This window comes from Elgaria multicarinata, chromosome 8 (genome assembly GCF_023053635.1).
Source record: "Elgaria multicarinata webbii isolate HBS135686 ecotype San Diego chromosome 8, rElgMul1.1.pri, whole genome shotgun sequence".
In the NCBI taxonomy this organism is placed as follows: Eukaryota; Metazoa; Chordata; class Lepidosauria; order Squamata; family Anguidae; genus Elgaria; species Elgaria multicarinata.
This window is the reverse complement of record NC_086178.1, coordinates 26,993,785-27,007,370: the sequence shown is the minus strand read 5'-3', so window position 1 is coordinate 27,007,370 and position 13,586 is coordinate 26,993,785. Positions and strand designations below refer to the sequence as shown.

At 42.2% G+C, this 13,586-nt stretch overlaps 1 protein-coding gene across 1 annotated transcript; it reads right to left on the bottom strand.

Moving 5' to 3' along the window:
• Positions 1-345: 345 nt before the first annotated feature.
• Positions 346-13,207, bottom strand: SPTSSB (serine palmitoyltransferase small subunit B). Its single transcript, XM_063131461.1, has 2 exons — positions 13,114-13,207; positions 346-1,255 (listed from the first exon to the last, which is right to left on the bottom strand). The coding sequence occupies exon 2, from the start codon at positions 1,221-1,223 to the stop codon at positions 981-983; it is 243 nt and encodes an 80-aa protein (XP_062987531.1). The 5' UTR covers positions 1,224-1,255; positions 13,114-13,207; the 3' UTR covers positions 346-980.
• Positions 13,208-13,586: the final 379 nt, after the last annotated feature.

The following is a 13,586-nucleotide window of genomic DNA, read 5'->3' as shown; positions in this document are numbered from 1 at the left end:
ACTTTGTAAGCAGAACTCTTCTGGATCCAAATATCTTTATTTTTAAACTCTGTATTTTTGTACTCAAAACAAATACATTTAAGCCATCTCTTTAAACCAGGAGTAGGCCACATTTGGGGCCCTCCCCTGGAAACCCACCAGGGGCTGCCCTCTTGCCCCCTGTTGCCAAAATTTGGCAGAAAAAAAGTATCATTTTTTTCTTTAAAGTGAAGATAAACTGCCCCTTTTTTGCTGTGGAAAACCTCTGGATGTTACCCTAGCAACAAGGAAAAATAGATTTTTATTTTTATTTTAATTTTTTTGCTGCTGTGCTATTGAATTTCGGTGGCAAATTTGGTGGCAAGGCCCTGTTGCACGTATTGCTCATCCCGGCTTTAAGCCAAGACTCCTTATGAAATTCTCTTTCTAGAATAGTAACTTTATATATTGCCAGTGGGGAACTGGGGAAACGGGAATAGCATCACAAGAGGAATAAGTTACTGAACCTTTATAAAAAGCATCACTTTCGAAAGGACTAGCTTCAAATGTAACAATTGTAATAGTTTTCCTGTTACCCTTCATACACTGCTGGGAAATTTTTTAAAAAGAAAACCTCAAGATATATGGCGTGTAAAACAGGCGAGTGGAAGGCATGCAAGCTTGAACAAGTCATAGTTTTCTAGTGTAATAAGGGAACAGACAGAATAGGCATTAAAAGAAGAGATACTTGCATTTGATGGAGGCCTGCCACCTCTGTTACTAAACAGACATGTTACTTTAACAAAATAGAAGCTGCATGTGCATTTCAAGGAGAACTAGCTAGCCAGTGGTCAGTGCAAGGATAGCCTGGCTTTGTTGAAGAGGAGGTGGGGTGTGTGCACGCATGCGCACTCATGAACCCACAGATTCAAAACTGCTTAGAAAGCAAACATAGGCAGACTTGAGGAAGACAATATTTGAGGAAGACGATCTCTTCGCAGAATGCAAAGGTGTCGGCAGGCTTAGTTCATAAGTGAGACAGTACTTTCAGGTTGGCTTCCGCATATCTGAGAGAAGAACTCGAAAGCCAGGCGGATGTGGATGGGGATGAAGACGTAAGCCGTGTAGACCACCATAGCAACAACGGTGATTGTGATGGTGTGGAACATGGATTGTTCCCAGGGCTCCAGGACATAGCTGCAGGTGACCAGGAGATACTGATAATACAACCAATAGATGTAATCCTTCATTCGCTTCAGATCCATTGCTGGCTCAGGTGGGCTTCAGGGAACCTAACCTGATAACAGAAGAGAGATAATATAAACACAGTGCAGAAAGAAAACTTGTAACAGGAAGCCCTGAAGATCAACTTTATACAAAGCCCAATGCAAAACAAACAAACAAACAAACGTGCCTTATTTTGATTTGACACCTGCCATTCACCCCATCAACTCAGAGGTGCATAAGTGATCATCCTTATTAGGCAGAAAGGTTTATTAAGCTATGCATTTATTCCCGGGTGCCCAGATGTTTTAGCACGTATCATGCTGATTATGTATGATCACAATCTTAGATATGATGCAAAAACATCACTACAAGCCATCGTAAATGTGAGGGATGGAGGCCCGAGACAGAATTGCGCAAAACTGCCTTATTAATTTGGAGCTAACTATTGGCTAAACTGGTAGGCGTGCAAACAAAAGCAAAATGAAGCTGAAGGAAGGAACACTCTTAACAGGACACATGGAGCATCAGCTGAAGAGCATGAAAAGTTTCCAAGTTATCAGTTTGGACCAGAAAAGCTGTATTTATCATAAGCTGCTTTGAAGTCTCTTTGAAAAAAGGAGTAAAAAGTCCTCTGCATAAATAACTGTATTGTACAGGTAACAGAATATCAAGATGATCCCCACTGGCTGTGCGGCATCAGGCTCCAGACTGTCTGGAGCAGTTAACTAAACCCAAGGATGTGAAAAATTATAATGCCATCAAAAACATGAAGGGGTGGTGATGGAGGTAACCTTGGACGGCCATCAGCCTGTACACTTGAATGCACACTGAATTCCATTTGGCACTGATTCTCTAATTTCAATGGGGCTTCAGCATGCATAGCTGAACAAAGCAGCCCTCGTACCTGGGTGACTAAATACTTTGTTTTCCAAGGCTGAAACTCTCATCAACGTGTGATAAACAGAGACTGTCAGCTAAGCAAAGGGAGAGTCTTTTGGTGCAGATAAAATTGCAAGGGAGACTTCTAACAGCCTCACCCCAAAGTGAGAAAGAATATGCCGTACCCACAACTAGCATAAAATTGCTGGACAGTAGTACCTGCTATTGGAAAAGAAATTGGTTTGGCAAACTGGTTTTGGGAACTAAGATATGTACAATGCCCAATATTACAGCCAAAGAAGTTGCTAATTGTATTCACGCAATTAATATGGTTGTTTTTTTTACAATGTTAAGTTGCTGCCACAGTGCAGAAAAAGGCAACAAAAATGATCAAGGGGCCGGAACATCTCCCCTATGAGGAAAGGTTAAATAGCTGGGATTGTTTAGCTTGGAAAAAGAGGGTAAGAGGAGACATGATAGAGGCAAACAAAATTATGTGTGGCATGGAGAATATGGCTAAGGAAACATTTTTCTCCCTCTCCCATAATACTAGAACTCGGGGTCATCCCATGAATCTGATTGGTGGGAGATTCAGGACAAATAAAAAGGAAGTACTTCTTCACACAGTGCATAGTTAAACTATGGAATTCACTACCACAGGATGTAGTGATGGCCACCAGTTTGGATGGCTTTAAAAAGGGTTTGGGTAAATTCCTTGGAGGAGAAGGCTATCAATAGGAGCTTGGGCAGGAGGTTGCGGCTGCACCAGGAGGTTGCGGGTTCCTGGTCGAAAGCTGGTTGGCCACTGCATGAACAGAACAGAGTGCTGGACTAGACGGACCCTTGGTCTGATCAAGCATGGCACTTCTTATGTTCTTAAGCAATTAACACCACCAAACAGAGTCTACAGGGTCTCTTTGTAAACCTGGTTGTGCAGCAGTCACCATTCTTAGGGGCATGTTAATGTTGGGTAATTATGATTAAGGGAGCAATCCTATGCCTGTTTAGACATAGTGTCATTGGGACATCGGGGATTGAACCTGGGATCTTACATACACAAAATATATTCATTACCATCAAGTTACAGCCTGCTTCCTTTTCAGCTAGTCAACTCCAGATTTGATGCATAGTTTTGTTGCATTTTCCCTAAGAAGATGCCTCTTTTCAAAGCAGTGAGATGTGAACCACACCAACAACTTGCTATCCCTTTGCCCTGCTATTTCACATACTTTTTTTGGGGGGTGTAGGTTCTATAGAATTGCATGTGTTGTTGTTGTTTTAAAAAATCAACAACAGCCTGTGTGTACATCACAATAACTATTTAACTGTTTGAATAGACTAATAAATTTTAGTAATAATTAAATGTATTTAAATTTGTTAAATTTAAATAGTTATTATAGACCCTGTTCAGATGGCATGCTAAGCCATGCTGATTAAGCATTTTGAGCTAAACATGTCTTAGCGTGTCGTGTGAAACATTCCTAACCATGGAGGCTTTATAACCATGCTTTAAAGGCACCCAATAACCATTTGTTGCAAAAGAGTTAGCGGCCTAACCATGGCTTAGCGTGTTGTCTGAACAGGGCTTTCATTTAAAATAGAAATACAAAACATTCCACCACAGAGGAAAAGAATGACTAGATAACCTGGGTACCTGCTTCGTCTGCTGACTGCCTTATGCTTTAGCTATGGCAGAGTCAAACAGCAGTAATATCGCTGCCTAATAGATTGAACCTGGTGCAGTTTGAAAGCTAAAGGTATGTTACACACTTGAAGACAAAGCTCTCGTCTATGACCACGGGATTGCACCTCATTATTTTTTAATCTGCGTTTTCGCAGATTCTGTTCACATATTGTCACACTGCAGCATTGTTAACGCACACCTCCGTACAATTGCGGGCGGGTGAACTGGTCTACCTCCATGATCTTTTCTTACCCCCTTTTATTTACATTGAATCTCTCTTCAAGAAAAGGGGGGTTATCAGTAATACCGACAATTGAGGAGTGGATGCTGAAAATGTTAGAACTGGCAGAAATGGCAAAACTTACAGCGATAATGAGAGAAAGGTCAACAGCCACGTTTATGTTGGAATGGAAACCATTGATAGATTATTTGAAAGAGACAGAGAAAAATAATTTATTTGTTTGTGGTTTTTAGGTTAAGAGGGGGGAAGGGAAAACAAATCCTGTGAATTCAAGGTTGTAATTTAGGTGGAAGGGTAATTAAGAATATAAAGGGCATTTCAGACATGGAGAGGACGGAAGAAATATATATCCTAACCTCACCCTTAAATTTTTTTTAGTAATTGTAGTTGTTATATGTTGTTTTGTGGGTTTGTACAATGTCTGTGTATGTATTATATGTGATGCTTGTTTAGATGTTGCTGTTGAAAAAAGTAAAGAAAAGAAAAAGAAAAGAAAAGGGGGATTATGGGAAGTCATACGGCGGGCGGACTGGTCTACCTCCATGTTCACATATGGAGATTGGATTGGTGGTTGCATTACTTGGATTACGACATTCATTTATATTAAAGAAGTAAGGAAAAGGAAATTGTGACATCAAAGTTCCACCCATGGTTTTGGGGAAGGCGGGAAATAGGCAAGCCAATCACTTTGTCCCGCTCTGAAAGCTCTGCCCACATTTCAAAATCTGATTTTACACCCCCAACGACACATTACTATTATGCGATTTGAACTCAAAGGCATAGCAAAAGTCGTGGTAAATCATGTCTCTGAATATGCGCATTTTGAGACTTAAAGACCAGCGCTGCAGTGAATGGATGGCTGTTTCGTGTGTCCGAGAATGCGAAAATGCGCAGTTAAGGTGGTGTAAAGATGCCGTGTAGATGTACCTAAAGATATAGTTCATCAAGCACTACTGCTCTACATTGCTCATTCATTCCAATGGGTCACTTATATATCCTTGAAATGAACAAGTCTACCCAGGAGTACTGCTTGGCGGTTTGGAAACTTCCATCTCCATGAAGGTTACAATTTCTGAATCAAAAGTCCTCTCGCACACACTTGCTGATGCAGCAACCCTTGACACTGTTTCCATTGCATTTAACGTTCTGAAAGTTGGTTCGCTATGACTGGGGGATTTATTTATTTTTTTGGAAACACACCAAGCCTTAAGAGCATCTTGGGATGATGAGATTCCACATGCATAATTTAGAAACAAGAACTCTGCTGAAGTGGGCAATTGTCAATGTTATCTTCAAAACAGAATGATAACCGAATCAACATGGCAAGAAGCCACAGCGCTGATGCAGCCCCCTGCCCTGCCCCCAAAGGGGTTTTTGTGCTAACAGATGCTCAGCTTTAAGAATAAGCAGCGCATGGTGCTGAAGTCTCCTGGACAGATTTAGAACCCATACATATTTCATTTATCCACGTTTTGTTCGCCATGGGTATAAAACATATTAAAGAACACGAGCCTGCTTTCATTGCAAAAACACAACTAGACAGAAAAGAAAAAGGAAATGCACACAATTTTTTTCCAATGGTGAGGTGGCCATTTCAAAGACAATTTGCCCAAGGGAAGCCTCAGACAAGATTGCTATTAAAAGGGATGGTGATGATAATTATGCATAGTATGGAGAATGTGGATAGGGAGACATTTTTCTCCCTCTCTCAAAACACTAGAACCCAGGGTCATCCCATGAAGCTGATTGGTGGGAGATCCAGGTCAAATATAAGGAATCATAGAACCATAGAATAGCAGAGTTGGAAGGGCCTACAAGGCCATTGAGTCCAACCCCCTGCTCAATGCAGGAATCCACCCTAAAGCATCTCTGACAGATAGTTGTCCAGCTGCCTCTTGAAGGCCTCTAGTGTGGGAGTACTTCTTCACACGGCGCATAGTTAAATTATGGAACCCACTACCACAGGATGTAGTGATGGCCACCAATTTGGATGGCTTTAAAAGGTGGGTTGGATAAATTCCTGGAGTCAAAGGCTATCAATGGCTACTAGCCCTGATAGTTGTGTACTATCTCCAGTATTTGGGGCAGTAAGCCTGTGTGCACTAGTTACTGGGGAACATGGGTGGGAGGGTGCTGTTGCACCATGTCCTACTTGATCATCCCTGGCCGATGGCTGGTTGGCCACTGTGTGAACTGAGTGCTCAACTAGATGGACCTTGGTCTGAGCCAGCATGGGACTTCTTATGTTCATATGATAATGATGGAAGTGACGCGAGGGGTGGGGGCAGAGAAGAGATTCTAACCCTGTCTAACTTCAAGACCTCAACCCTTATTGTGAGCAAGGCTTTATGTCACCCCCCTTCATCGTCTTCTCTCCAGTGGTAAAGGGTGGGAGATGGGTGGAATGGAACTCTGGAAGAAAGAAGCATATGGGGCAACTGTTGACAGTTCAACATGGTGCCAGAAAATGAAGTTCTTCCTCAACTAGCTCATGGAAGATTTAAATTTAAAGAGTGTAGGAAGAGTGATGGGGAATTACGACATGGAATTTCCTCCCCGGCCCATCCCCACCCTGCAACTGTCCAGTTTTTAATGTTCCTCATTGGTGACATTCTTGGAGCAAGACAGAAGGGAACCTGAAAAGCAGCTCCATCTTCTTCCCAACCAACCAGATTGTTCTGCTCGCTTGACATTTATCACTGCTAGGATCAGTTCAGCCTATAAAGGCAGGTGACGTCTTCCTGGAGAGAAGCCTCACATTTTGCCTACTGCCTGGCTCCTTAAGAAAACGTTTCCCTTCTTGCCAATATCAAAGAGAGGCTGGTGGTTCTGTTGTCAGTGGAACAGTGAATCCGCTCTGGGTTTTAGTCAGAACTCTAAAAGAGCTTTCAAGGTGTGAAATCTAAAGGAGCTATCCTCCACTCCATTTACTTCTAGCACACTATGTCCCAAACTAGGCACAATACAGAAATCGATGATAGGAACATCAACAGAGTTATGCTACATGTGTGTGTGTTGGATGAGAGGAATTGGATTAATCTTTCCCCTGGCCGAAACATCTCAGCAACACCACAGCTGACATTAATCCTCTTCATTATGGTGCTAATGGAGCTAATAGTTGATCAAGTTTAAGGATTAACTTTCCTCTCCTTTGTTTGCATTGCCCCAATTCGATTCATTCCGCTCCTACTTTTAAGGTTTTTCCTCCTTCTCTGAATCTAAAGAATGGATCACAGAGCTCTGCCTCACAAGTAGTTTTGCCTTAGTGCTATGAAGAAAGAAACAAGTCATTTTAATTCCATGGAACTACTGCAGGATTTCACACTTCTCTTAAGGAAAAGAGAAGACACAGACTGCAAATCCAAGGCACAAACTGTTGAATCAAATCTCCTTGAAATCTTTGAGACTTTTGGATTTGAAAATAAAGAAATCTGGGCAAACTTGCAATTAGTGCTTTGGCTTTCTCTGTGAAGAAGTGTGCCAGAAGACTTTCCTTTCCATCAGGAAACCCCCGCCCCTTACTTCTTTCATAGCTCCTACCTTCCAGGGATGCTGGAGAATTTCATTCAGTCTACATTTTTAAGCAAACTGTCCTTATTTGCACTTCCCAGACTAATACGTAGATTGGAATGCAGTTGTCCTTTGGAGTATGCACTTGTGATGCAGTTCTCAGCTCAAAAAAATGTGTACAAAAATGCACATTGTAGGGGGAAATGCGTACAAAAGTTCAATTTTAGAGGGGAAAGCTACAATTAATTTCATGTTTTTAAGAGTTTGAGGGGATTGCAGAAAACCGGAAGGAACAGACTTATGACTGAAATTGGAAGTAGACGGATCCATCCCTACTACCTTCTCTTTCCAGATGATAACCACATTTGCATGTTCTTATTTAGCTGATGTTCAACTATTGAATGTTCAACTATTGAATCAAACAGTTGCAGCCAAGGACAACTGTGGCTTCAGAACCTCTTTTTCTCCATGAGGCGATAGCTTTAGATTCTTTGGGAGGGAAGTAATATGATGGATCCTTTTGAGCATGTACAGATTACCATCTTTTGCCACTGAATAAACAGAAACAACCCCCACTTGGGAGATTTGGGAAGGAGTATATCTAAATTGGAAGATGCCATTTTTTTAGGAAGACTTGAGCCCAGAATCACTTACAAAAGAAAACAGAAGCACTCATTGCAACTACCAAATCATTGAGAAAAATACACAGTGAGGAATAGAAGTCAAATGGTTAAGATCCTTATCCAGAACACAGGTCCCTCTTGTTGCTCCCAGACTGTGGAATGGCCTGCCGGAGGAGATTTATCAACTTAACAGTCTTTTAGCATTTAAGAAAGCTATAAAGACTGATCTCTTCTGGCAGGTCTATCCAGTGGAATTTTAGGATACTTTTAGTATGCTTTTAGAATGTTTTTTTTAGGATGTTTTAACAATGTATACTACGTTTTTAATTAGTATCTTAGGTATTTTATATTTACTGTTGTTCCCCGCCTCAATCAAAATGGAGAGGCGGGTAAGAAATTATTATTATTATTATTATTATTATTATTATTATTATTATTATTATTATTCCACAACAGAACAACTGGCATAATCCAGACCCGAACATGCCATCAGCAAAGAGTTCCTACACTATAGAATAAGACCAATATGATTAATTAGCATGGTCACAGTTTGTGGGCTGCAAGAATCACCTCCATCCATTTCATATGGGCAATTCATAGGTGAATACATGTCTATTTTGATCACTTTGAGATACCACACACACACAAACACCTTGGAATCCCCCCGCCTTCTCCATCTTTGCCTGGTCATCTTCAACCCCTCTATCTGCCCAGCATCTCTTGATACCATTAGCAAATGTCCTCCGATCTCACAACATGGCCTGGTATGTTGTGGCCCATTCTCTCCCATTTGCTCAGGAGGACTTAGTCAGACGTTATGGTCCCCACATGGGAGGCAACCAGAAATGGTTTCTTCATGGCAGCAGTTTCATTCTGGAGCTGTAGCATTCAGTAGCCGCTCACCAGCTGATCACCCATAGAGGTGACCATCCATGATGAAGCATGTGACACATTAACGTCTTTTCTTAACTTCCTCCCCTCCACCACACTTGACCCATTTTAAGCAAACAGCTTCCTTTGTCACTGCTTTGCTAGCGCCCCCTTCCTTCCACAGTAACACCTATAATTTGGACCTGTTCATTTATTTATTTATTTATTTATTTATTTATTTATTTATTTATTTATTTTTCATACTGTCCAATAGCCTAAGCTCTCTGGGCAGCTTACAATTAAAACCATAACATACAACAAGTTCAAATTTAAAACTTTAAAAGTTAAAAACACCATATAAAACCAAAATAAGTTATAGTCCAGGGAAAGTCTGTCTGAAAAGGTATATTTTCAGGAGCACAGTCACAGTTTGCAGGTGCAGGCATCACCTCTATCTAATTATGTATTTAAAAGCATAATGAATGGACACAGCCAAAGTAATTGACCACAGCCAGTTGCACAAGGACATATTTCTTATGTATAAACATATAACCACAATGAATGGCTATGTAGTGTGAACCGGGGCACCGAGAAACAAGAAGGAACTGTCAGCTTGCTCAAGGGAACTCCAAGGTTTGCAGTGGTACAAAATAAATAAACAAACTTGTGGGCTTCCTATGGGCATCTGGTGTGCCACTGTGTGAACAGTTAGGCTATGCAGGCCTTTGATGGGATTCAGCTTGGCTCTTTTTAGGTTCTTAATTGTATTTAATGTTGTTCCCTGCTCGATCCAGAGCGAGAGGAAGATAAGAATATATATATATATATAAAATATAACAATACTGCTGAATAAATTGGGACAAGATTTTTAGGGTGTAATCCTATGCATGTTTAAACAGAAAGGAGTCCTAGAACTCCCAGCCTTCCCCAGCTAGCATGGTTCTGTGTGGGACGATGGGCGTTGTAGGACTTTTTTCTGTCTAAACACGCATAGGATTATGCCCTTAGCTGACTAAAACTGCCCTATACAACAGACATAGACAAAAAATATTATGGTGGTTTAAGACAATTGATCCTTCTTTTAGCTGGTGTTGTTCAAAATGCTCCACTCGAAGAAGTACAGCCAAAGGCGTACACCCAAATGAATAACCACCTCTTCCCATATCCACTTACTGAAGTATTTTATGGAACAGAAACTTAGGGAAGGAAATATGAATACACCTCAGCTTGGGCTGGTTTTACAGGTATCTGTAAAAGATACACAAGAAATTTGAGTGGCAGAATATAGGCTGTGTATTTTATTTGTCATCCATTTATTTCTAGGCCCGCAACCTATTTTCCTTTTAAAAAGCATACCAGTTAGATCTTGCACATCAGCAATATCGCCTCCCTTCACAGCATAAGGCAAAACTCAGTGGCATAACCACACAGGGCTACATATTCAAAAGTAACATTTGCTTAAGAGCTTCGGCTATTGGGCGGTATAAAAATGTAATAAATAAATAAATAAATAAGACATCACACAAACTGGAGGCAGTAGAATTCCAGACTGTACCACTGGAGGTTGAGGGGAAAAAAATACCATTTATCAATGTCACCCCCTGTAAAAAGCTCAGTACATATAGAGAACTGGAAATTCCAAGGAAACGGTCTAGTGTAGCCAAATTCCTGATATGCCAGTTCTCTACATGCAGGGAGTGTTTTAGATGGGGGTCGGTTGGGTTGCAAAAACACAGTTTCCCTCATTCACAGTGAGAGATGGCAGAGCTCAGGAATTCTGCCATCTCACTCCACCACCTCATTCTGTCCAACATTCTAGGGATTTTGGAGAAAGCATTCATAGGGCTTGGAGCCCAAGGCAGTATTTTCAGATTTTACTTTTTTTTTTTAAAGAGAATGAACATATAACTCTGCCTTCTAGCTCAATTTTGTCTACTGACTGGCAGGAGTACTCCGGGGATTCAGGCAGGGGTATTTCCAGGCCTTGCCTGGAGATGCCAGGGAATGAACCTGGAACCTTTTGTGTGCCAAGCACGTGTTCTTCCGATGAGTTATGGTCCTTCCCATAGCAGAGGGGAAGGCAACTTGGTGCCCTCCAGATGTTTTGGATGAAACCCCCCATAATCCCCAACCATTGGCAATGTTGGCTGTGGCTTATGGGAGTTGTAGTCCAAAACATCTGGAGGGCATCAGGTTGCCTACCTCTTCCATAACACATCACTGCTAAGATCCATAAAATCCTTATAGTTATCTTCCCTTTGCTAGATCAGCCTGAATCCCACAGCACATAGTTAAACTATAGAATTCACTACCACAAGACATATGATGATTGCCACCAATTTGGATGGCTTTAAAAGGGAGTTTGATAAATTCTTGGTGGAGAAGCCTATCAATGGCTACTAGTCCTGATGGCTGTGTGCTACCTCCAGTATCTGAGGCAGTAAGGCTATATACACCAGTTGCTGGGGAACATGGGCTGGAGGGTGCTGTTGCATTCGTGTCCTGCATGTGGGTTTCCTGGGAGCAGCTGATTGGCCACTGTGTGCTTATTAACCATGAATATATGGCCTTAAACTCTGCTGGAGTCAATAATACGACTCATCACTTTAATGCATTACACAAATGGTACCAGAAAGAGAGTGAGGCTAAGTTTGTTTCTAATACTGATTTTTATTCTATTAATTACTTTACATTTATATCTCACCTTTCTTCCACTGGATTGATGACCCTCCAAGAGATGCAACATAGTCTTCCTTTTTAAAACAATAAATTGCTTTAAACAGCAATAGCAACAACAACAAAACAAACAAAAAACGCCACCCATGTTCTTGAATGTAAGGAGATCCTTACTGGATCAGACCAAAGGCCTATGTAGTTCAGCTGTTTGCACGGCAGCCAACCAGATGTCCACATGCAGGACATGAGGGCAACAGCACCCTCCTGCTCTCACAGCCAATATTTTGAAAGCTGGTCCAATAAGGGAGCTCTTGTCTCATGTGGACAGAATTCATCATATCGCTTTACGGATGCCCACCAAGCAATCCTAGGTGGGGTGGGGGAAGCTGAGTGACGGATCCTCTGTCACTTCCTAAGACTGGCCAGCAGGGCAGGAGTTGTCAGGAAGCAGTGGATCTACCAGGCTTTTCTGCCTGGCAGAACTTATTCCCCCCCACCCCCAAATCTGTCTCAGTGAGGAGGGAGGAAATCAGTTAGACCACTTCTAAGTTGGCATAGCTGGAAGGCCTGATCCTAGGACCTCTTGGGCAAATGTAGGGTTGTTGCTTTTAAAATAAAGCAATACTTTTATTAAGCTCAACCAAAATGTCACAAAATAGCAAGTGAGCTTTCAAGTCTTTCATCAGACTACATACTTAGCAAAGTGGAGCGACGGAAAGAGGAATGGCTGGTTTGATGTTGTGGCCACAAAATCTGCATTTGGTCAGAGCTTTTAAGACGGTGTTTGGCGGAGTTAGGCTGTAATCTTAAACCTATTTACCTGGGATTAAGTCTCCTTCAACTCCCTGCTGTATAGGATAGTATCGTATTACACAACCACAGTACCATCCTACGTATGTTTATTGAGAGGTCTTTCCCACTGTGTTCAATGGGAAATACTCCTTAGTATGGAGGATTGCAGCCTTAGACTCAAGTAGGTGCTAGGCAGATTTCAAATTGCATTATTGATTCCTGGAGGCAGGCAGACTACTGCAGAACTTGGCCTGTCACCCCCTCCCTCTGGCCATCTACACCAACTGCCCCATGAGAAGGATCCGGATAACATATTCTGATAGTGATTTTATGAATATATTTTAATTGATGTTACTTGTAAGCTGCCTTGGAAGGATCTGCATCCTGAAAAGGAGGCTAGAAATATTTGTCACACGCACACTTTGCCTGCAGGATCCCCAGCATCTCCAGGTAGTTCCAGGATAAAAATTCTGCCAGAAACCCTGGGGAGCTGCTGCCAGTCAGTGTCGGCAATACTGGGTTAAATGGACCAAAGCTCTGACTCGGTGTAAGGCAGCTTCCTACGTTCCAAGGACTTAGGTCAAAAGTTGGCATGCGCGGCACAACAAACTTTTTGAAAGCCCAAAACAATTTACTGAATAAAATAGACTCACCTCAATGCTCCCAAGGGTGCTACACGTCAGATAAATGATGCTCCAAACTTCTTTGCTGGCTCAACTCTTCACTGCAGAGAGAGGTTTGAGAACTGAGCCACATTTCTCCACCCATCTCCACCTACCTTACCAGCCCTGGTGCTATAAACTGACTTCCACAGCCAACCAAAGTCCAGGGACTAATCACTTGGCAGGGAGGAAACACGCAGGGTTTTGTTTCCATATCTTCCCAGGCAGTGCGCTGGGAGACCTGGCAGCTCTGGATCTCCCACCCACTTCCCCGTGCACAACTATGGACGAGTTCTTTCGGACTCTTCCGAAGGAACCCCGCTTGCTGGCCAAGAACCAAGCTTGCGCTGCAGTCAGCCACACGGCTGACAAGGAGCACCGCCCATGTGTGTTTAGCCAGGTTACGCTGGGCACATGGAACCACGACACTGTGGTGGTGCCTCCTCCTGCAGTGCTGCCGCCGC